General features: G+C 49.2%; 1 protein-coding gene across 4 annotated transcripts in view; it reads right to left on the bottom strand.

The window, feature by feature from the left end:
• The window catches only part of ATP6V1B1 (ATPase H+ transporting V1 subunit B1), a 989,440-nt gene that overhangs the window by 284,888 nt on the left and 683,378 nt on the right, over window positions 1–21,174 (bottom strand). Inside the window, exon 1 of one of the 4 annotated variants that reach the window (XM_078674532.1) lies at window positions 11,442–11,580. The exons of the other annotated variants lie outside the window; for them this stretch is intronic. Coding sequence (XP_078530658.1) covers window positions 11,442–11,550 — 109 coding nt within the window. The 5' untranslated portion in view covers window positions 11,551–11,580. Of the gene's footprint in view, window positions 1–11,441; window positions 11,581–21,174 lie in introns of those variants that run through there. 4 annotated transcript variants of the gene reach the window in all.

The raw sequence follows: 21,174 nt of genomic DNA, 5'->3' as shown, positions 1-21,174 counted from the left end.
GAGAAATCCCTCGGACTCACACTTGATGAGCACTTGAACATGCAGAATCATATTAGCAATTTAAGCAAGGGGGATAAACACCAGATGAACACATTAAGGAACCTAAAACCTTTCCTTCCACAAGAGGACTTCAAGATGGCGGTGCAAGCTCTGGTACTGCCTAGGCTAGACTATGGTAGCTCCACGCTCAGTGGACTTCCCAAATATAGCTTAGCCCCACTAAAAGCATCCATTTATGCTACAGCTAGGCTGATCACTGGTTCAAAAAGAAACTAGTACATCTCCCCAGCCCTCAAATCCCTAAATTGGCTGCCATACCAGGGCAAATTACAGCTACAGATAGCCTGCATGACTCACAAAGCCCTACATCTCAAGAATACCACGTATCTGGCTCAAAACCTAGAACTATCTGGGGGTTGCAGACAGTCAAGAAGTGAAAGTTCTGAACAGATCTTCAACAAAATGAGAAAGAGTCACAAAGCCTCTGTGCGCATTTCACCCCTGAGGCGGAAAGCCGGGGGCACTTTCTTTCCCTTGTGTGCTGGAGAATTTTTAACTCGTTTTTGCGTGTGTTGTGTGTGCATGGTGAATACTACCGGCATACATGTGTCACCAGACTTGTTTTTAATAACACTGTTAATATTTTAATTGGAGCTGTTTTAATTCAAAATCTGACCTTTTGACCGGTCCGGACGAGACTGCTTCGTCCCAGGGGCCGACTTTGATCTCTCCCCCGGCGCAGCCGAGCACAGCGCTCTTGCCGGCCGGGAGAACGCGGAACCGCCATCTTGGGGGGAGGCAGGGTAGCGTTCCAGCTCCTGGACGCCTCCCGCCCTCCCTCACTATTTAGGTCTTCCCGCCCCTGCACTCTATAGATTACCTGTGCGCATTTCACCCCTGAGGCGGAAAGCCGGGGGCACTTTCTTTCCCTTGTGTGCTGGAGAATTTTTAACTCGTTTTTGCGTGTGTTGTGTGTGCATGGTGAATACTACCGGCATACATGTGTCACCAGACTTGTTTTTAATAACACTGTTAATATTTTAATTGGAGCTGTTTTAATTCAAAATCTGACCTTTTGACCGGTCCGGACGAGACTGCTTCGTCCCAGGGGCCGACTTTGATCTCTCCCCCGGCGCAGCCGAGCACAGCGCTCTTGCCGGCCGGGAGAACGCGGAACCGCCATCTTGGGGGGAGGCAGGGTAGCGTTCCAGCTCCTGGACGCCTCCCGCCCTCCCTCACTATTTAGGTCTTCCCGCCCCTGCACTCTATAGATTACCTGTGCGCATTTCACCCCTGAGGCGGAAAGCCGGGGGCACTTTCTTTCCCTTGTGTGCTGGAGAATTTTTAACTCGTTTTTGCGTGTGTTGTGTGTGCATGGTGAATACTACCGGCATACATGTGTCACCAGACTTGTTTTTAATAACACTGTTAATATTTTAATTGGAGCTGTTTTAATTCAAAATCTGACCTTTTGACCGGTCCGGACGAGACTGCTTCGTCCCAGGGGCCGACTTTGATCTCTCCCCCGGCGCAGCCGAGCACAGCGCTCTTGCCGGCCGGGAGAACGCGGAACCGCCATCTTGGGGGGAGGCAGGGTAGCGTTCCAGCTCCTGGACGCCTCCCACCCTCCTCCCACCGCCTGAGGGTTATGGATATAAAGAAGGGACCAGGCCGTCCGCGCAGCGGGCGGGCGCAGCGGGCACGCCGATGGCGCGCCGAAGGCAAGCCCGTCTGCGCCCGTCCGCGCCGGACCCGCGCCCAGGGCCAGAACCCCTGTTTCTAATGGCCCGAAAATCTCATGGACCTCTGAACAGCTGCTTCATTTTCGTCACAATTCTTGTAGCCCTATTCACGGTTGTAAACCCACTAGCTTGGATGCTATTGGCTACTCCTGTTCACAATGCACGTTTTCCATCCCGGCTGCTTCTCATGCTTCCCATCACCTTCTGAGAGATCAATTGCAGCCTTCAGCTATTTTAAAAGCGGCATTGATCAACTGCAGATCACTTCCAGCCCACACCACCGATATTTGGCTCTTACTTGATACCCATAAATGGGACATATTGTTTCTTACCGAAACATGGATCAAAAATTCATCTACACCGGACATTAACTTAGCTATCCCCCCTGGCTACTGCTTCAATGGCATTAATCGCGAAAACTCCAAACCCGGAGGGGGCCTTGCTATAATCGCCAAATCTCACTTAAAATTGAACCTAACTAAAATCCCCAATCACGGTCTTATTGAAGCTGCCTACTTTACTATAATGGACTCAGCAAGTACCATCTGTGCTGGTATTCTGGTTTATAATCCTCCTACAGCTACCGTATCCTCTCTCAATGCTTTGACACATTCTATTGCGGACTTTCTACTTAAACACCCTCATTTCATTGTATTGGGAGATTTCAATCTCCATATTGATAATCCCTCCTGTACTAAAGCCTCCTCTCTGTTGGAAACCTTACATGGACTTACTTTGCCTCAATTAGTTATAGGCCCGACTCACATTGCAGGGCATACATTAGATCTCATTTTTTCTAATCATCCTGGCATATCTGTTTTGTCCCCTTCTCCCCTGACCTGGACTGATCACTTTCTTCTTCCTTTTACTATCACCCTCTCTTCTCCTTCTTCTCCATCGCCTCTCCATAGAGACAGTGGCCGTAGATGGACCAAAGTGACTTGTGAGTCCTTAGAACCCCATCTTCAGTTTCAATTTAACCATCTTGAAGACCTTGACAAAGAAACTGCTAGATTTAACTCGGCCCTTTCCACGGCCCTTGATTCCGTTGCCCCTGTTGTTCCGTTGTCTTCTTTCAGAGCCCGTCCCTCTTCTCCTTGGTTTTCTTCCTTGCTTCGTGAGGAGAAGAGCTTATGTAAACAATTGGAACGCAAATGGAGAAAAAATTATGACCCTCTTGCTAAATTGGCTTATAAATCTGTCCGGAATAAATTCCATAAGCTGAAACGCTCTACGATGAGAGCTTATTTCTCCAACCTTATCCATCAGGCACAGAATTCTTCTAAAACTCTTTTTACCATCGTGAAAGACTTTGTCAATCCTCCTGCCATTAAAACCCAATGTATTCCTACGCAAGATCTTTGCAATGGACTCTCGGATTTTTTCCAGGACAAAATTATCAAACTCTCCTCTTCCTTTGATACTGTTGCACCTTGCCACCCCCCTGATATAACAAGTCATAGCTCATTTAATCATTTCGATGAGCTCTCCTCTGAACAAGCCTTGTCCTTGTTATTTGAAGTGAAGTCCGGTTCTCCTTTGGACCCAGTCCCTGCTAAAATTATGGGTAATCTTGCCCCTGTTCTGGTTAAACCTCTCCTCACGATTTGGAACTCCTCTTTGTCTCGTGGTCAATTTCCCTCTGATTGGAAACAGGCCAGGCTAATCCCTATTTTAAAAAAACCCGGTGCTGACCCTTCACAATTTACCAACTACCGGCCTATCTCACTTCTGCCTAAACCTGCTAAAATTTTGGAGAAAGTGGTACAGACTCAGTTGGCCCAGTATCTGGCATCTAATCAGCTGTTACACGAGTCTCAGTCCGGCTTTAGAGCGGGTTACAGCACCGAGACTGCGTTGCTAGAGGTCTCAGAAATTATTAGGGAATCAGTGGATAGGGGCGAGGAGGCCATGTTGGTCCTCCTCGACCTATCCGCTGCATTCGACACTGTATCCCATGACTTACTAGCAACTCGTTTACATCAGCTCGGGATCAGTGGCACAGTACTGGCCTGGATTAATTCCTTTCTGTCAAATAGGATCCAGAGGGTTTCGCTGCACCCATTTGTATCAGAGGATAAACCTCTTCTGTGCGGTGTGCCCCAGGGCTCTGCCCTCAGCCCTCTATTGTTCAACATCTACGTGGCTCCTCTTGCTAGGGTAGTTGAATCTTGGGGTGTCAGGGTGGTCTCCTATGCTGATGATACTCAGCCTATTTTTTCATTTAGAGGCCACTCTGACTCCCATTTTTCCAACTTTAGAAACTGCCTTGGCAACATCTGCACGTGGATGTCCGCCAACCACCTGGCGCTCAATGCCGAAAAAACCGAGGTTCTTTTCTTCGGTCAGAAATCTCCTCCCCTGGCCAGCCTTTGGTGGCCCACTGTTCTGGATCCCCCCCCTAAGCCAGTTCAGACTGCCCGCAACCTAGGCTTTACATTTGACAACACTTTGTCTGGTAAGTCCCAAGTCAACAAGGTTGCGGGGGCTTGTTTTGCGAAACTGCGCATGATCAGGAAGATATTTCCGTTTCTTCCTCAATCTTCCCGTAAAACGGTGGTCCAGGCGCTCATTACTACACATTTGGACTATGCTAATAGTCTATATGCGGGTGCCCCCCAGTACTTGATTGATCGCCTGCAGATTGTCCAAAACGCCGCGGCTCGGCTTATTGGCAATATCCCTGCTCGCACCTCAGTGAGAGCATATAGAGATGAGCTTCACTGGCTCCCCATAGCTCGGCGTATTGATTTTAAGATCCTGACTTTGGCATTTCGTGCCATTCATGGAATAGGCCCGCCTTACCTGAGTAAACGCCTTAAAATTTCATCTTCAGTGAGACACCTCAGATCAAACAGCCTTCGTTTACTGACCGTCCCTAGATTCAGACTCTCCAGGTGTGGCGGCAGAACTTTCACCGTCACCGCTGCCAAACTCTGGAACAGCCTACCTTTGGATCTTAGGTTCATTGAATCTGAGACGGTCTTCCGACGCAAACTTAAAACCTGGTTGTTTACTAATCGGGCATAATCGTGTCTGCACCTCTTATCTCCTTTCTGTAGGATTTACTCCTGGCACCTTCCTTGGGTGGCACTAGGGTAATCTCAGCGCCAGGACACCTCCGCCGGAGGTAGCCGTGCGCTCTATAAGCTTCAAAAATAAATAATAAATAAAGCCTTCTCAGGCGCTTCCCAAAAGATGTGGAACTCTCTTCCACCGGACGTCTGACAATTTCTTCCACTACTATCTTCAAAAAGGAAGTAAAAAAAATCCTACTTGCTACGTTTTTGCCATAAAACAGCTCTGGCCCCTCTGCTCATTGAATTCCCCCTTATTGACTATTAGATTGTCTGGACACCTTTGAATCCCAGCATTTGCCTGACATGCTCATTTATATAGCGAATATTATTGAATATTCTTCTCCATGGTCTGTAACCTCCCTACCTTAACTGTGTTGCATGACTATCTTGTTCTTTTATGCAAATTCATGTAATACCTATCCAAATTGTAAAGCGCTCTGATACCCGCTTGGGTCACGTTTGCGCTATATAAAACTTTCAAAATAAAGAAAGGATTTCCCCTTGCTGGGTAAAGCCAACTGACTGCATATTCATGAGCTGCTTTGACAACCGAGAAAGTTCCAGCAGCGCCGCTCAGGAGAGACAGCCTGCACCGCCAGGCGGTGCCACATGGGACGCAGGCAGCTCAACTTCTCCAAGCAGAGCAGGACTCGCGGGTGCTCGCACTGAGTGCATGCATTGCACCCGCGGAACTCTTTTGTGCTGGGAGAGGGGGTAAACTGTAAACGGGCTGGTTGGGCTCTGGGGGATCTCACAGCTAATGGTGCTGCAGCACCATAGAACCTTTTGACTAAAACCTGAAGAGTCAAAGGGGAACTCTTTGGTACAGTCTAATAGTGAACATTCCCTGAACTACAGCCTCTAGTGAGGGACAGGGATTTTCCTGTCAATTACTAGGTCCTGACCTCAGTGGGATTGTGTTGTTACTTCTGAAAGTCACATTCGGAAGTATTTGACTGGACCTTAAGTTATTGTTTGTAATGTTTGAACATTGAGTTATGAGTCATGTTCACTGACCTGCATCCACATCTCCCACTGCGGGAGCCTTGACTGCTCGGCCACAGCTACCACTGAAAGTCAATAACAAAAGAGGGGAGTTTGGCCCAGTTGCTCGGGATCCATAGTAGGTCAGGCTCCAGGACATCAGGAGTAAAAGGCCTCAACCACTACAGTTGGGCCCAGTAACCTGCATGCCCCATAACCCCCTGAAAGGAGGAGGAGGTGGATGGACTTCTGCTTGTTTGGCTTTCAGTTGAGGTTTGTTTACTTACGGGGGTCTTTTAACTTTTGGCGGTTATTTGTTGATTTTCTGAGCTGTATACAAGTAAAAAACGGGAAAGATATGCTATCTTGTATTGCATTGCTGATGTATTTGTTTCTTGTGTGTTGATGTCTCGTGCAGTGTTTTAGGGTTCTGGCACAGCTGGGCGATTATTTATTCTGGCTGTGAGTTGGGCTTTTGGCTGTTAATTTCTCATTAAACATTTGAAAATCACCACTGCCGCGGATGAACAGTGCATTACACTCCGCCATAATGCCATCCAGGTTAACAATTTACTTTCCGGCAATTGTCATGCATTATCAGTGCCATGCTCCTGGTTCGGTGGCTCGCGCTGGCAAAGAGCATGTGACAGTAATGTCCTCATCGTGTGACACTGCCCCATCTGTCCCATCTTCTTAGGTTTGTAAGAGGTTATACTTTCATGCCAAGGATGGCTTTGTTCCTGCATAGAGCCAACGTGCCAGCACAGCATCCATCTGGAGGCAAGGAAATGCAGCCACTGTGCCAGTCAACTCCACTACCAAGGACGTGCCCAGAAATCAAGCAACCGATGAACTGCGGAGCGCCACCCTCCCAAAGAACACTGAGCTTGTAATGACAGGTGTACGTTTGCAGCATTGTCTTCAGATTAGTCTAGTATGTGATAGTCGCTTTCTTCATTACAAGACATTATTACCATACTCCATTGGCAGTTGTTATTCTTGATCCAGTCACGGTTTGAGAAAGCCAGGCACCAGTCCTAGCCACAACTATTCATAACGCCTGCCATCAGGTATAATAGGGCATGCCAGCACCACCTGTGCCTGGCCGTTATCCAACACTACCCTCAAGCCAGTCAGGTATCCGCGGTACGACATCCCAGCCTGTGCCAGACATCCCTTACTGTCATGGCAGAAATGTATCCAGCAGATAGGGTCGTAAAAGGAATTGCTACCCATCCCACACTGCCCATGCCCGTCATGTATGCTGAATGCAATGGATTATAAGCGGATCGGACCATCTCACACTCATCAGTATCTCAAGTATACAGAGAGTAAGGAATCAATGACTACGGGCCAGGAAGCTATTCCACACTGACCAGTATCTCAAGTATACAGAGAGTAAGGAATCAATGACTCTGGGCCAGGAAGGTATCGCACACTGACCAGTATCTCAAGTATACAGAGAGTAAGGCATCAATGACTGCGGGCCAAGAAGCTATCGCACACTGACCAGCATCTCAAGTATACAGAGAGTAAGGCATAATAACTCCAGGCCAGGAAGCTATCGCACACTGGCCAGTATCTCAAGTATGCAGAGAGTAAGGCCTCGACTCCGGGCCAGGAAGCTATCGCACACTGACCAGTCTTGAAAGTATACGGGGTCTGGTTTCATTGACTCTGGCAGTACCTGGAAGCTATTGCACACTCATCAGTATCTTAAGTATAGAGTGAGTAAGGCAATACTGACTGTGCCTGGAAGTTATCGCACACTGACCAGCATCACAAGTATACAGAGAGTAAGGCATCACTGACTTGATGGCCGAAAGGTATTGCACACTGACCAGTATCTGGAGATACTGGTCAGTGTGAGATAGCTTTAAGGCACACTGTGCCTTGAAGCTATCTCACACTGACCAGTATCTCCAGAATACAGAGGGTAATGCATCACTGACTCAGTGCCTGGAAGCTATGTCAAACTGACCAGTATCACAGGTATACAGAGGGTAAGGTGTCACTCACTCGGTGTCTGGACGCTATCTCACACTGACCATTATCTCAAGTAAACAGCGGATAAAGCAGCACTGATGGTGCCTGGAAGCTATCTCATACTGTCAATGCCAACCATGTATCCATGTATTGACTGTGCCTGCTAGGCAGGGCATAACAGGTAGGGTCAATCTTCGATGTATCAAGAGGGTAGCACATACGAGGTATTGCCTTCCACCCCATACTGCCTATGCGACATGGCATCACTGCCTGTGCCTTCCACCCCATATTCCCCATGGAGTCACAGGACGGGCGTTACACCCAGTGCCAGCCATGGTGTACTGTCTGTGAGCGTCATGTACCTGACACCATTCCAGAGCCAGCACATGCTGCCCCTACCAGATATGTACCTGATGCATTACCAGTAATGCCAGCAGTCCTGGGCACTCATGGCTTCAGTAGACAATGCACCTTTAGGAGAGTCAGCTCCCCCCGCTCCCCCTGCCAGCCATGTATCCAGCAGGCAGGGTCTTAGCATGAGGTACTACACCGTGCAGGTGTCAGCCATGCCAGCAGGTGTGGCATGGCACTCAGTGTCAGCCACTACGCCTTGCTCATGTCTACAAGGAACAGAGCAGAGCTTATCACTCACTCGAGCATCTTCGACTACACAGCAAGTGAATAACACCGGTTATTGGTGCTCACCTGCCCTATAGGCCAAGACAAAAGTGAGGGTGCACAACAAGAACAGGAACACTAACTTGTGTTATTGAAAGGCTACGCGTCAGTAATGCTATTAGTACATACATCAGCGGATATACTTCTGCTCATTGCCAGAGTTTGAAACACGCTGGGTGCTGAGAGATAGTCCAGATCAGTCCAATACCAACTGGTAATGACTGAAGTTTAGGGAATATGATTGGCTGTGCCTTGCTCAACATTCCGATGAAAATGCTAAAGTTGCTTCTAACGAATCATGATGTGGCAGGCGCTTTTTTCAGAGTCAATGGTTGGGTCAGGGCAGTAACTCTTAGTAAGGACTGGCACTAGTAGGAGTGTGGTTTTGTGCATGCTGGCAGGGCAGACATGGTCTACAGGGGTATGGCGCTAATCTGAGGTGAATGGTGGTGTGACCAGGGACTCTGACATGCACACAACAGTAGTTTGATTTACCAGGTGGGTGTCTGGGTGCGTCTGAAATCTGCTTGGGTGAATGTTCCGGAGGGAGGAGTCAGCTGGTCAGGCGAGAGATCATACAGAGCGAAAAAGCCTCCAAGGAGACTGGCATCCCTCACCTCGAGTGACACACCTGCCCTGCTGAATACCCCGGGGGATAGTGTGACCCTGGATAAAATGCCAAGACGGCTCTTCAGACTCTGGGGGAGTAAGTGGACAGATAGGCTGGGTCACCACACTCGGCTGCCAGCCTATGCCTAGGTGGATCGGTCAGCCAGACCATGAGAAGGGCGCCTCTTTAGGATTCCCTGCAGCCCAGTTCTCTTTATGATCCACATGTCCCCCCCTGACCAACCACAAGGCTCTTCATTCCGCCCACATGTGGGACATGTCCTGCTATTCGGAAGCTACGGAGACCTGGAATGGGGGCCTTGTCAGCAGATGCTGTTCCTATCTGCTCCTTGAGCCCCTGGAAACGAAACACATACCTTAGGGCCCGCATAGGTGATATCCCAGTATGAGTGCATATTGTACGTCTCCAGTTTGACATGTAAATTCAGTGTGTGCGGTGCATATCATTAGAAACGCACGAGAAGAAAAGTAGTAAACAAATAAATGTTCTCAACAGGGAGACATGCCCATGGAAGCATGAACAAGCATCAGATAAAAGGTAGTTGTGTCACAAAAAAAAACAAGGACATTTTCTAATGCGTCTGATGACCTTGGCAAAGGTCTTCCAAAATGGCGTCAATGCACGGTGTGCAGGCGCTGTTTACTCTAGACACATACAACACTGGCACTCCCCAAGAAACTGGTGTGTCAGAGGGCGTGCGCCACCTCTCCAGAAATGTCAATGAATAGTGACAGAATAGTGCAATGTATGGGTTTGTCCAGTGTTGGACTGGACTTTTGGGCAGTCTGGAACAGCTGATGCGTCTGCTTCAAAGGGCCAGTGTGTGCTGTTTTTTTTCAATCCTGCCGCAGTCTAAGGGACCAAAAAAAAAAAAAGCCCACACACTGACCCTGCAAGTTGGTGCATCTGGCAGTGTCTTGATTGCCCGAATGACCAGCCAAACACTGGGTTAGCTATCAAAATCTAGAATTTAAATAAAATCGATGCTTCCTAGGTGTAAACCTTGATTAAACTCAATCAGACTCGCCAAGTGGTAGCCTGTACTCTAATGAGAGAGTCTTACATCAAACGGATGAAACTCTACTGTGAAGCAACTGAGACTCTTTTCAAAAGTTGGCAAGTCACAAAGAATGACAGACAGCAGGATATGCGTGCTGAAGGAGAGAGACCCTGGTAAAAGTAGGAGACACACACCAAGTGAGTGATACTACTCTAAGTTGAGAGGCCTCCAATGGATGAGTCTGAGTGGGCACCAAGGCCAGACACAGATAGGACAGAAAGTTCCGAATGAATGAGTGACAGTCTTCTCCACAGAGGGAGAGTCACACCAAATGAGTGAGACTGTGTCCATCACTGGAGACTCACACCAAATCAGTGAGGCTGTGCTCCAACATGAGTAATTTACACTTTAAGGGCAGCAAAAGGTGGGTATCTCTGCATGTGTTTAGTAAATACGATAAATTTGCTAGCCAGCAAGAATACTCCGTGGGCTAGCGCATCTTTGCGTAACTTGAAGGTCGCTGTGGCAGGTTCTCTGAGACACTTTTTCTTATGAGCCAATGAAATAAATACCATTGAACTGGCTACTTAAACATCTGTCATTGGGGGGCGAGTGTAGTACATATTATATATAAGTACACTACTATTACAAAATACAAAAACCTGTCACTAATACTTCAACACTCCACTGTGGTCCTGTGACATCTTAATTAGGGTGAAATGTGGTTTACTACAACCCCAGACTGTCTCTGCTCTAGCTCAGTACTGTTCACTAAAGCACACTATTATTTTGAGTGTGCCCCGGTACTGGGCTGACCGCGGGGGTCAATAGTGCACTATTATAGCCCAGTACCTATGGCTACCCGTTACCCTGACTCTGACTCAGTAGTGTCTGGGCTCTCTGGGGGTTCTAAGCAGAGCCTCAGTGGGAACCCAAAAATGATTGAAACCCGTCCGCTCCTTTCTTCCTCTCTCATGTCTCTCTCTCCATCTCTCTTCCCTCTCTCCTTTTCTTCTCTCTCGTCTGAGAAACCCGTTGTGCCTCTAGTGATGGAGAAAATGGCAGAGGCGCCACCAGCAGCCCACTGCGCTCAAAAAGTAGCCTGCACTGGCTCCCACCCTCCAGGGAAATGCCCGGCGGTGAGGTACAAAGAGCAGTACTTTAGTTGCAAGCACGAGCACGACACACAAGGAATGAATATAACAGAATGAGGCCCAAGTGAGCCTACAATGAAGGCATCGTTGCCATCTTCAGACACTGCATCCCATCAGAGGGAAGGCGCACGCAGGGAGCCCCCCCGCAGCCGCCTCGGGGGGCCAGGGGGCCGAGAGTGTACTCACTCAGCCGGGGGCTGGAGATGTAGTCCCTGGTCACGGCCAGCAGGTGCTCCTTCGCGGCCGCCATGTTGGCCTGGTGCCCGCTCATCCGAATGTCGACCTTGGTTGCCATGTTGAGAGCCTGGGAGTGAACCCGGGCACCCGTCTGCGGAGGGGTTTATAGACGATGATGGTGAGAGGGAGGGCATGGGAGGAGCACTCACCTCCCAGGTACAGTCAGAGCTGTCTGATCCGAGCCAAGCGTGGCCGCCCTGCTCCGGCTCTGCGACCTTCAGGCGCGGCCCTCGTGGGACGCTGCTCCTGTTGACTGTAAACAGGCTCTCGCCGGAGCTGTTTCCCTGCTTAGTACTGTGCATTGTGACTGAGCCCCGAACACTGGAGTCCCCCTTGCATACGGACTGGAAAAGTTCCGCTTTCACTGACAAACCTCACACACTGTATCACATGCGGCAGCTCCTGCCAGTGCCTCTGGACACTGGTCCTTTACCTGAGCCTTATGCTACTCACTGCCCATTTAGCTGCCCTGTTTGTGGCATTAATGTGCAGTGAGGTGTTTTTCTTGAATAGATTGCTAGCCACGTTGGCATGCCTCTAGCACCTGAGCCTCGCTCACCTGCCCCAGCCGCACCCACCGTCTTCTGCCACCAACACCTTCCAGCTAGAATGTGGGAGCAGTGCTTCAAGTGGAATGAAAATGCCGGTGGGGTCATGTAGCGGAAAATGGTCTAAGACACATAACTAAGAAGTGTTTAATAATAGACATTGCCCTCTGGAACTAGAGAGTGTCTTAATACATGTCATATAATCACACTGAGCTCAGGAAGAAGAGCTGAAGGTATACAACAGACACACATGATGACATTACCATGGTGTCCAGAGCATGTAACTTCACCTCACCATGGCCCTCTTCTCTGTCTTCCTACTCCTCCCCTTGATCCTGGTCCTCTGCCGCCTCCTCCTCCTCCTCTTGGTTCAGGTCCATGTTCCGGACCCTTCTGAATCGCCTTTCCCGATCCTCTTATGCTCTTCCTCTTGGTCTTCCTATCTGTGGCCCCCTGGGTCCAACTCTCCTCATCCGGTCCCTTCTGGTTCTGAATCTCTTGGTCTTTAACCCCCAGGTCATAGTGAACTAACTCCTCCTCGTCCTGCTCCTGCACTTGGCTCTCTTGGTTCTCCTAGCTCCGGTCCTCCTGGTCTTGGCCCTACTGGTACTGACTCTCATGGTCCTGATCTTGATCCTCCACGTCCGGCTCCCTCCCCTCCTCCTGGTCCTGTTCTGGACCTTACCTCAGTGCTCCTGGTTGCAGTCCTTCTGGTTGTTCTGATCCACCTCTTTATTGTCTCTTTTCCAAGGTCAGGCATGTACTAGCTCCAAGCCAGCTAGAGAGCCGTCAAGGACAGGAAAAAAGGAACGGTAGAAACCAGATTCAGCACCTGTTTAGTTAAAAAAAAAAATGCCCCTAAAAATGGATTAGGCCACGCCCATTACTTATTATTGGATGGCTTTATGATCACTCTCATTAACTTGCTTCTCATTGGCCAGCATATGTCAGTTTCACTCTTTCTCTGTATGTTTGTCTCTTGGAGTATGGACCAAGTACTGATTATTTATTTTATTAGCATCCTTCCACTGCTCGTCTCAAATTCAGGTACTTTTGATTTCTTCTGGCTTCCCTGCCATCATTGCGTGCCCGTTGTTGCTTGCACTCCTCCCATTGTTGTTTGCAACTTATCCCCTTGACCTTCTCACATCCTTGTTGCTTGCCTCCTCTCCTTACCCCCTTCCGTCCTTGTTGCTTGCCTCCCTTCCAACCCCTTTCCGTCGTCATTGCTTCCCCATCCCCATATCTTGTACTATAGTATTACATATTACGCTGTTGAACTTGGTACGTTGTAGAATTTCAGGTTCTAATTTCTGTGACAAACAGCAGCGAGTGGTGCATATAACACTCTTCCATTTCCGTTAGTCTCAGTCTAATCAGTGGTATTGGTTAGGCACAATTTTGTAGGTATTGTTCTGTTCGTGCTGTGTTTACCGGCAAACAATAACAATGTAATGTAAAGATATATTTATAGAGCGCAGCTATCACTCCAAGGAGCATCTTGGCGCTAAGAAAATAACCAGACGGATGGAAGGGCTGGTTTCAACTGCTCATCGTGGTGCACTGCGTATCAGGCAGGCTGTAGATCCAGGTTTTTAATACCTTCCTAAACACTGATTCAGAGCTGATTTGACGATGGTGCAGGGGGAGTTTGTTCCAGGCCTTTGACCTTAGAACTGCCAGAGCTTTTCCTCCCCTGGTGGTCAGTCTAAAGGAAGGAATGGTCAGCAGGTTTGCGTTTGAGGATCTCAGAGTTCGCGTTGGGAGGTATCGCTTAAAACTCTTTTGGAGATATGTAGGTCCTTTTAAATGGACCCAGGACGGCCTTCTTGCCCTGGTCCATAGCAGCCCGCAATGTTTCCGTAGTAAAAAAGAGAGCTGCTTCTGTAGAGTGTTGGGCCCAAAAACCCGCTTGGTTTGGATGCCAAACATTGTTATCCTCTGTTTGTTCACACATTTTTCAGTTAATTTGCAAAGCGTAGGTAGGAGCGAGATAGGCCGTAGATTTGAGAGGGTAGTGGGGTCAGCTACCTGCTTTTTTTGAAGGGGTTTTACCGCCGCTAGTTTCCATTCTGTAGGGATCCGTGCCTGGTCAAGCGAAGAATTTATTATGTTATTGATGATGGGATTTACAATGTCCACCATGGAATGCAAGACCATGGGGGGACACGGGTCAGAGGGAGATCCTGATTTAATGGACAAAATGGCTTTATGGGTTTCCTCCAAATTGATGGGAGAAAAACGGTTCATACTGGCCTTGTATGTCACTGCCCTAGTGTTCTCATTTAGGTTCAGTGGGGTCGGGGGGGGGGGGGGGAATCTTTGATTAGGATATGGACTTTTTCTTCAAAGAAATCGGCTATGGTGTTGCAAAGATTTTGAGAAGGGGGAATTTCTTGTAACAAGGCCTTGGGATTCATAAAGGTGTTGACAATCTTAAAAATGTCTTTCTGTTTATTGCCATTATTTTTTATGGCTTCCCTATAGAAATCCATTTTGGCAGTCTTAATTAGGCTGTGGTATTGTCGCCCGCCGGGCGGATTTGTAATTGCTGAGATTACACCATTACTTGCAGGACAGAAGTTAGTATATGAATCAACCCTCTTGCAGCCTTAGGGGGAGAATGCCCCTTGTTCAGGCTTGATAACACACACAATGTTAAACAATCATTTGCAATGCAATAGGTCTCGCATTAGGAAAGTTTGAGCTATTGGTCTTTGACAATTTTTTTATTTATGTGTTGGTTTTGAAAATAGCGAAATTAATAGCTTTGCCATTTACAATGCCAATACTTTTAACTTTTGCAAATGTGACACCTATAGCATTTGTAATGCAACATGTTTTGTATTTACGTGACTTAGATGTATTGATATTACAAATAACAATGGCTTTTAATTTTTTTAAATACTTAATACTTAAATAAAAGTTTTTGTAATTTATAATGGCAATAGCTTAAACTTTAGTAAATAACTTTTGTGAAGATTATGTTCAATGTATTTTATTGTGACGAAAATACAAGAACAGAAGTGAAATATTAACATATTTTTGAGACATTTGTAATAAAGTTTGAAACATTGAGAGAACATATTTGAAACCAGTTGTTGTTGAATAGTTACACAGATTGATGCTGTGGTGGCGCTGAGTGATGTTGTGGTGGCGCTGAGTGATGTTGTGGTGGCGACGAGTGATGCTGTAGTGCCCCTGAGTGAAGCTGTGGGGGTGCGATAGAAAGATAGACTGAGGGCGATAGATAGCTAGAGGGAGGGCGAAAGATAGATAGAGTGAGGGTGATAGGTAGATAGAGGGCGATAGATAGATAGAGTGAGGGCGATATACAGATAGAGGGCAATAGATAGAGTGAGGGCGATAGATATATAGATAGAGGGCGATAGAGTGAGGGTGATAGATAAATAGATAAAGTGAGGGCGATAGATAGAGTGAGGGCGATAGATAGATAGAGTGAGGCAGATAGATAGAGTGAGGCAGATAGATAGATAGAGTGAGGCAGATAGATAGATAGATAGAGTGAGGGCGACAGATAGAGTGAGGCAGATAGATAGAGTGAGGGGGATAGATAGAGTGAGGCAGATAGATCGAGTGAGGGCGATAGATAGATAGAGTGAGGCAGATAGATAGATAGAGAGTGAGGGCGATAGATAGATCGAGTGAGGGCAATAGATCGAGTGAGGGCAATAGATAGATAGATAGAGTGAGGGCGACAGATAGATAGAGTGAGGGCGACAGATAGAGTGAGGGGTGGAAGAGAGCAGCAGATCAGCACAGGAGAAGAAAATAGGGAGTTAAAGAAGGAGGCGGGTGGAGGAGAACAGCAGATCGGCACAGGAGAAGAGTACAGGGAGTTAGAGAAATTGGCGGGTGGAAGAGAACAGCAGATTAGCACAGGAGAAGAGAACAGGGAGTTAAAGAAGGAGGCGGGTGGAAGAGAGCAGCAGATCAGCTCAGGAGAAGAGAACAGGGAGTTAAAGAAGGAGGTGGGGTGGAAGAGAGCAGCAGATCAGCACAGGAGAAGAGAACAGGGAGTAAAAGAAGGAGGCGGGTGGAATAGAACAACAGATCGGCACAGGAGAAGAGAGGAGAACAGGGAGCTAGAGAAGGAGGCGGTGGACGAGAGCAGCAGATCAGTACGGGAGAAGTGAAGAGAACAGGGAATTAGAGAAGGAGGTGGGTGGAAGAAAGCAGCAGATCAGCACAGCAAAAGAGAACAGGGAGTTAAAGAAGGGGGCGGGTGGAAGAGAGCAGACTATCAGCACAGGAGAAGAGAAGAGAAGAGAACAGGGAGTTGGAGAAGGAGGCGGTGGAAGAGAGCAGAAGATCAGCACAGGAGAAGAGAATAGGGAGTTAAAAAGGAGGCGGGGTGGAAAAGAACAGCATATCGTAACAGGAGAAGAAAACAGGGAGTTAGAAAAAGAGGCGGGTGGAAGAGAACAGCAGATTAGCACAGGAGAAGAAAACAGGGAGTTAAAGAAGGAGGCGGGGTGGAAGAGAGCAGGAGATCAGCACAGGAGAAGAGAACAGGGAGTTAGAGAAGGAGGCAGAGTGGAAGAGAGCAGCAGATCAGCACGGGAGAAGAGAAGAGAACAGGGAGTTAGAGAAGGAGGTGGGTAGAAGGGAGGAGCAGATCAGCACAGCAGAAGAGAACAGGGAGTTAAAGAAGGAGGTGGGGTGGAAGAGAGCAGCACATTAGCACAGGAGAAGAGAACAGGGAGTTAGAGAAGGAGGCAAAGTGGAAGAGAGCAGCAGATCAGCAGAAGAGAACAGGGAGTTAAAGAAGGAGGCGGTGGAAGAGAGCAGCAGATCAGTACAGGAGAAGAGAACAGGGAATTAGAGAAGGAGGTGGGTGGAAGAGAGCAGCAGATCAGCACAGTAAAAGAGAACAGGGATTTAAAGAAGGAGGCGGTGGAAGAGAGCAGCAGATCAGCAACGGTGAAGGGAAGTTGGAGTAAAAGAAGGAGGTGGGGTGGAAGAGAGCAGCACAGGAGAAGAGAACAGGGAGTTAAGGAAGGAAGCGGGTGAAAGAGAACAACATATTAGCACAGGAAAAGAGAACAGGGAGTTAGAGAAGGACGTGGGGTGATAGAGAACAGCAGATCAGCACAGGAGAGGAGAAGTTAACAGGGAGTTAAAGAAGGAGTTGGGGTGGACCAGAGCAGCAGATCAGCACAAGAGAAGATAACAGGGAGTTAAACAAGGAGGCGGGTGGAAGAGAACAGCAGTTCAGCACAGGAGAAGAGAAGAGACCAGGGAGTTAAAGAAGGAGGTGGGGTGCAGCAGATCAGCACAGGAGAAGAGACCAGGGAGTTAAAGAAGAAGGTGGCATGGAAGAGAGCAGCAGATCAGCACAGCAAAAGAGAACAGGGAGTTAAAGAAGGAGGCGGGTGGAAGAGAACAGCAGATTAGCACAGGAGAAGAAAACAGGGAGTTAAAGAAGGAGGCGGGGTGGAAGAGAGCAGCAGATCACACAGGAGAAGAGAAGAGAGCAAGGAGTTAGAGAAGGAGGCAGAGTAGAAGAGAGCAGCAGGTCAGCACGGGAGAAGATAAGAGAACAGGGAGTTAGAGAAGGAGGTGGGTGGAAGAGAGGAGCAGGTCAGCACAGCAGAAGAGAACAACAGGGAGTTAAAGAAGGAGGTGGGTGGAAGAGAACAGCAGATTAGCACAGGAGAAGAAAACAGGGAGTTAAAGAAGGAGGCGGGGTGGAAGAGAGCAGCAGATCACACAGGAGAAGAGAAGAGAGCAAGGAGTTAGAGAAGGAGGCAGAGTAGAAGAGAGCAGCAGGTCAGCACGGGAGAAGATAAGAGAACAGGGAGTTAGAGAAGGAGGCGGGTGGAAGAGAACCGCAGATCGGCACAGGAGAAGAGAACAGGGAGTTAAAGAAGGAGGCGGGTGGAAGAGAACAGCAGATTAGCACAGGAGAAGAAAACAGGGAGTTAAAGAAGGAGGCGGGGTGGAAGAGAGCAGCAGATCACACAGGAGAAGAGAAGAGAGCAAGGAGTTAGAGAAGGAGGCAGAGTAGAAGAGAGCAGCAGGTCAGCACGGGAGAAGATAAGAGAACAGGGAGTTAGAGAAGGAGGTGGGTGGAAGAGAGGAGCAGGTCAGCACAGCAGAAGAGAACAGGGAGTTAAAGAAGGAGGTGGGGTGGAAGAGAGCAGCAGATTCGCACAGGAGAAGAGAACAGGGAGTTAGAGAAGGAGGCGAGGTGGAAGAGAGCAGCAGAACAGCAGAAGAGAACAGGGAGTTAAAGAAGGAGGCGGGTGGAAGAGAGCAGCAGATCAGCAGAGGGAGAAAAGAAGAGAACTGGGAGTTAGAGAAGGAGGTGGGTGGAAGAGAGGAGCAGATCAGCCCAGCAGAAGAGAACAGGAAGTTAAAGAAGGAGGTGGGGTGGAAGAGAGCAGCAGATTAGCACAGGAGAAGAGAACAGGGAGTTAAAGAAGGAGGTGGGGTGGAAGAGAGCTGCAGAACAGCACGGGTGAAGAGAACAGGGAGGTAGAGAAGGAGGCGGGTTGAAGAGAGCAGCAGATCAGCTCTGGAGAAGAGAAGTGAACAGGGAATTAGAGAAGGAGGTGGGCGGAAGAGAGCAGCATAACAGCACAGCAGAAGAGAACATGGAGTTAAAGAAGGAGGCGGGTGGAAGAGAGCAGCAGATTAGCACAGGAGAAGAAAACAGGGAGTTAAAGAAGGAGGCGGGTGGAAGAGAGCAGCAGATCACACAGGAGAAGAGAAGAGAACAAGGAGTTAGAGAAGGAGGCAGAGTGGAAGAGAGCAGCAGGTCAGCACGGGAGAAGAGAAGAGAACAGGGAGTTAGAGAAGGAGGTGGGTGGAAGAGAGGAGCAGATCAGCACAGCAGAAGAGAACAGGGAGTTAAAGAAGGAGGTGGGGTGGAAGAGAGCAGCAGATTCGCACAGGAGAAGAGAACAGGGAGTTAGAGAAGGAGGCGAGGTGGAAGAGAGCAGCAGAACAGCAGAAGAGAACAGGGAGTTAAAGAAGGAGGCGGGTGGAAGAGAGCAGCAGATCAGCAGAGGGAGAAATGAAGAGAACTGGGAGTTAGAGAAGGAGGTGGGTGGAAGAGAGGAGCAGATCAGCACAGCAGAAGAGAACAGGAAGTTAAAGAAGGAGGTGGGGTGGAAGAGAGCAGCAGATTAGCACAGGAGAAGAGAACAGGGAGTTAAAGAAGGAGGTGGGGTGGAAGAGAGCAGCAGAACAGCACGGGAGAAGAGAACAGGGAGGTAGAGAAGGAGGCGGGTTGAAGAGAGCAGCAGATCAGCTCTGGAGAAGAGAAGTGAACAGGGAATTAGAGAGGAGGTGGGCGGAAGAGAGCAGCATAACAGCACAGGAGAAGAGAACAGGGAGTTGAAGAAAGAGGCGGGTGGAAGAGAACAGCAGATTAGCACAGGAGAATAATAATAATAATAATAATAATCCACATTTGTAAAGCGCGAACAATCACCTGTAAGGGTCTCTAGGCGCTAGTGGCCATCGGGAAGATTAAGCAAGCTATTGCCCAGAGTCACATGGTGCTGGGCTAATCTGCCGCTGGCACCGGGGATCAAACCATGATCCCCAGATTCCGGAGTCAGTCGCCCTGGCCACGGCGCCACACCTCTTCCACCTGAAGAAAACAGGGCGTTAAAGAAGGAGGCAGGGTGGAACAGAGCAGCAGCTCAGCACGGAGAAGAGAACAGGGAGTTAGAGAAGGAGGCAGGGTGGAAGAGGAGCAGCAGATCAGCACGGGAGAAGAGAAGAGAACAATGAGTTAGAGAAGGAGGTGGGTGGAAGAGAGGGAGGGCGATAGAGGGAGGGAGGGCGATAGATAGAGGGAGGGAGGGCGATAGAGTGAGGGCGTTAGATAGAGGTAGGGCGATAGATGGCTAGAGGGAGGGGGATAGAGGGAGGGCGATAGATCGAGTGAGGGAGGGCAATAGATAGAGTGAGGGAGGGCGATAGAGTGAGGGAGGGCGATAGATAGATATGTAGAGTGAGTGAGGACGATAGAGTGAGTGAGGGTGGTAGAGTGAGTGAGGGCGGTAGAGTGAGTAAGGCCGGTAGAGTGAGTGAGGGCGGCAGAGTGAGTGAGGGCAGTAGAGTGAGGGCGGTAGAGTGAGGGCGGTATAGTGAGGGCGGTAGAGTGAGGGCGGTAGAGTGGTAGAGTGAGGGCGGTAGAGTGGTAGGTGAAGGCGGTAGAGTGGTAGAGTGAGGGTGGTAGAGTGAGGGCCGTAGAGTGAGGGCATGAGGGTGGCAGAGTGAGGGCGGTAAAGTGGCAGAGGAAGGGCGGTAGAGTGGTGGAGTGAGGGCGGTAGAGTGGTAGAGTGAGGGCGGTAGAGTGAGGGCATGAGGGCGGTAGAGTGGTAGAGTGAGGGCGGTAGAGTGAGGGCGGTAGAGTGGTACAGTGAGGGCGGTAGAGTGGTAGAGTGAGGGCGGTAGAGTGAGGATGTGAGAGTGGTAGTGTGAGGGCGTGAGGATGGTAGAGTGGTAGAGAGTGCGGTAGAGTGAGGGCGTGAGGACGGTCGAGTGGTAGAGTGAGGGCAGTAGAGTGAGTGCGTGAGGGCGGTAGAGTGGTAGAGTGAGGGCGACAGAGGGAGGGCGGTAGAGTGGTAGAGTGAGGGCGGTAGATTGGGGGCGGTAGAGCGGTAGAGTGATGGCAGTAGAGTGAGGGCGGTAGAGTGGTAGAGTGAGGGCTTGAGGGCGGTAGAGTGAGGGAGTGAGGGCGGTAGAATGAGGGAATGAGGGCGGTAGAGTGAGGGCGGTAGAGTGGTAGAGTGAGGGCGGTAGAGTGGTAGAGTGAGGGCGGTAGAGTGAGGGCGGTAGAGTGAGGGCGGTAGAGTGGTAGAGGAAGGTGCGGTAGAGTGAGGGCAGTAGAGTGAGGGCGTGTGGGCAGTAGAATGGTAGAGTGAGGGCAGTAAAGTGAGGGCGGTAGAGTGGTAGAGGAAGGTGCGGTAGAGTGAGGGTGGTAGAGTGGTAGAGTGAGTGCGGTAGAGTGAGGGCAGTAGAGTGGTAGAGTGAGGGCGGTAGAGTGGTAGAGTGAGGGCGGTAGAGTGAGGGCGTGAGGGCATTAGAGTGGTAGAGTGAGGGCAGTAGAGTGAGGGCGCTAGAGTGAAGGGCGCTAGAGTGGTAGAGTGAGG

This window comes from Lissotriton helveticus, chromosome 2_1 (assembly GCF_964261635.1).
Source record: "Lissotriton helveticus chromosome 2_1, aLisHel1.1, whole genome shotgun sequence".
NCBI classification, from domain to species: domain Eukaryota; kingdom Metazoa; phylum Chordata; class Amphibia; order Caudata; family Salamandridae; genus Lissotriton; species Lissotriton helveticus.
Note: the sequence above shows the minus strand (reverse complement) of the source record. Positions and strands in the feature narration are given on the sequence as shown.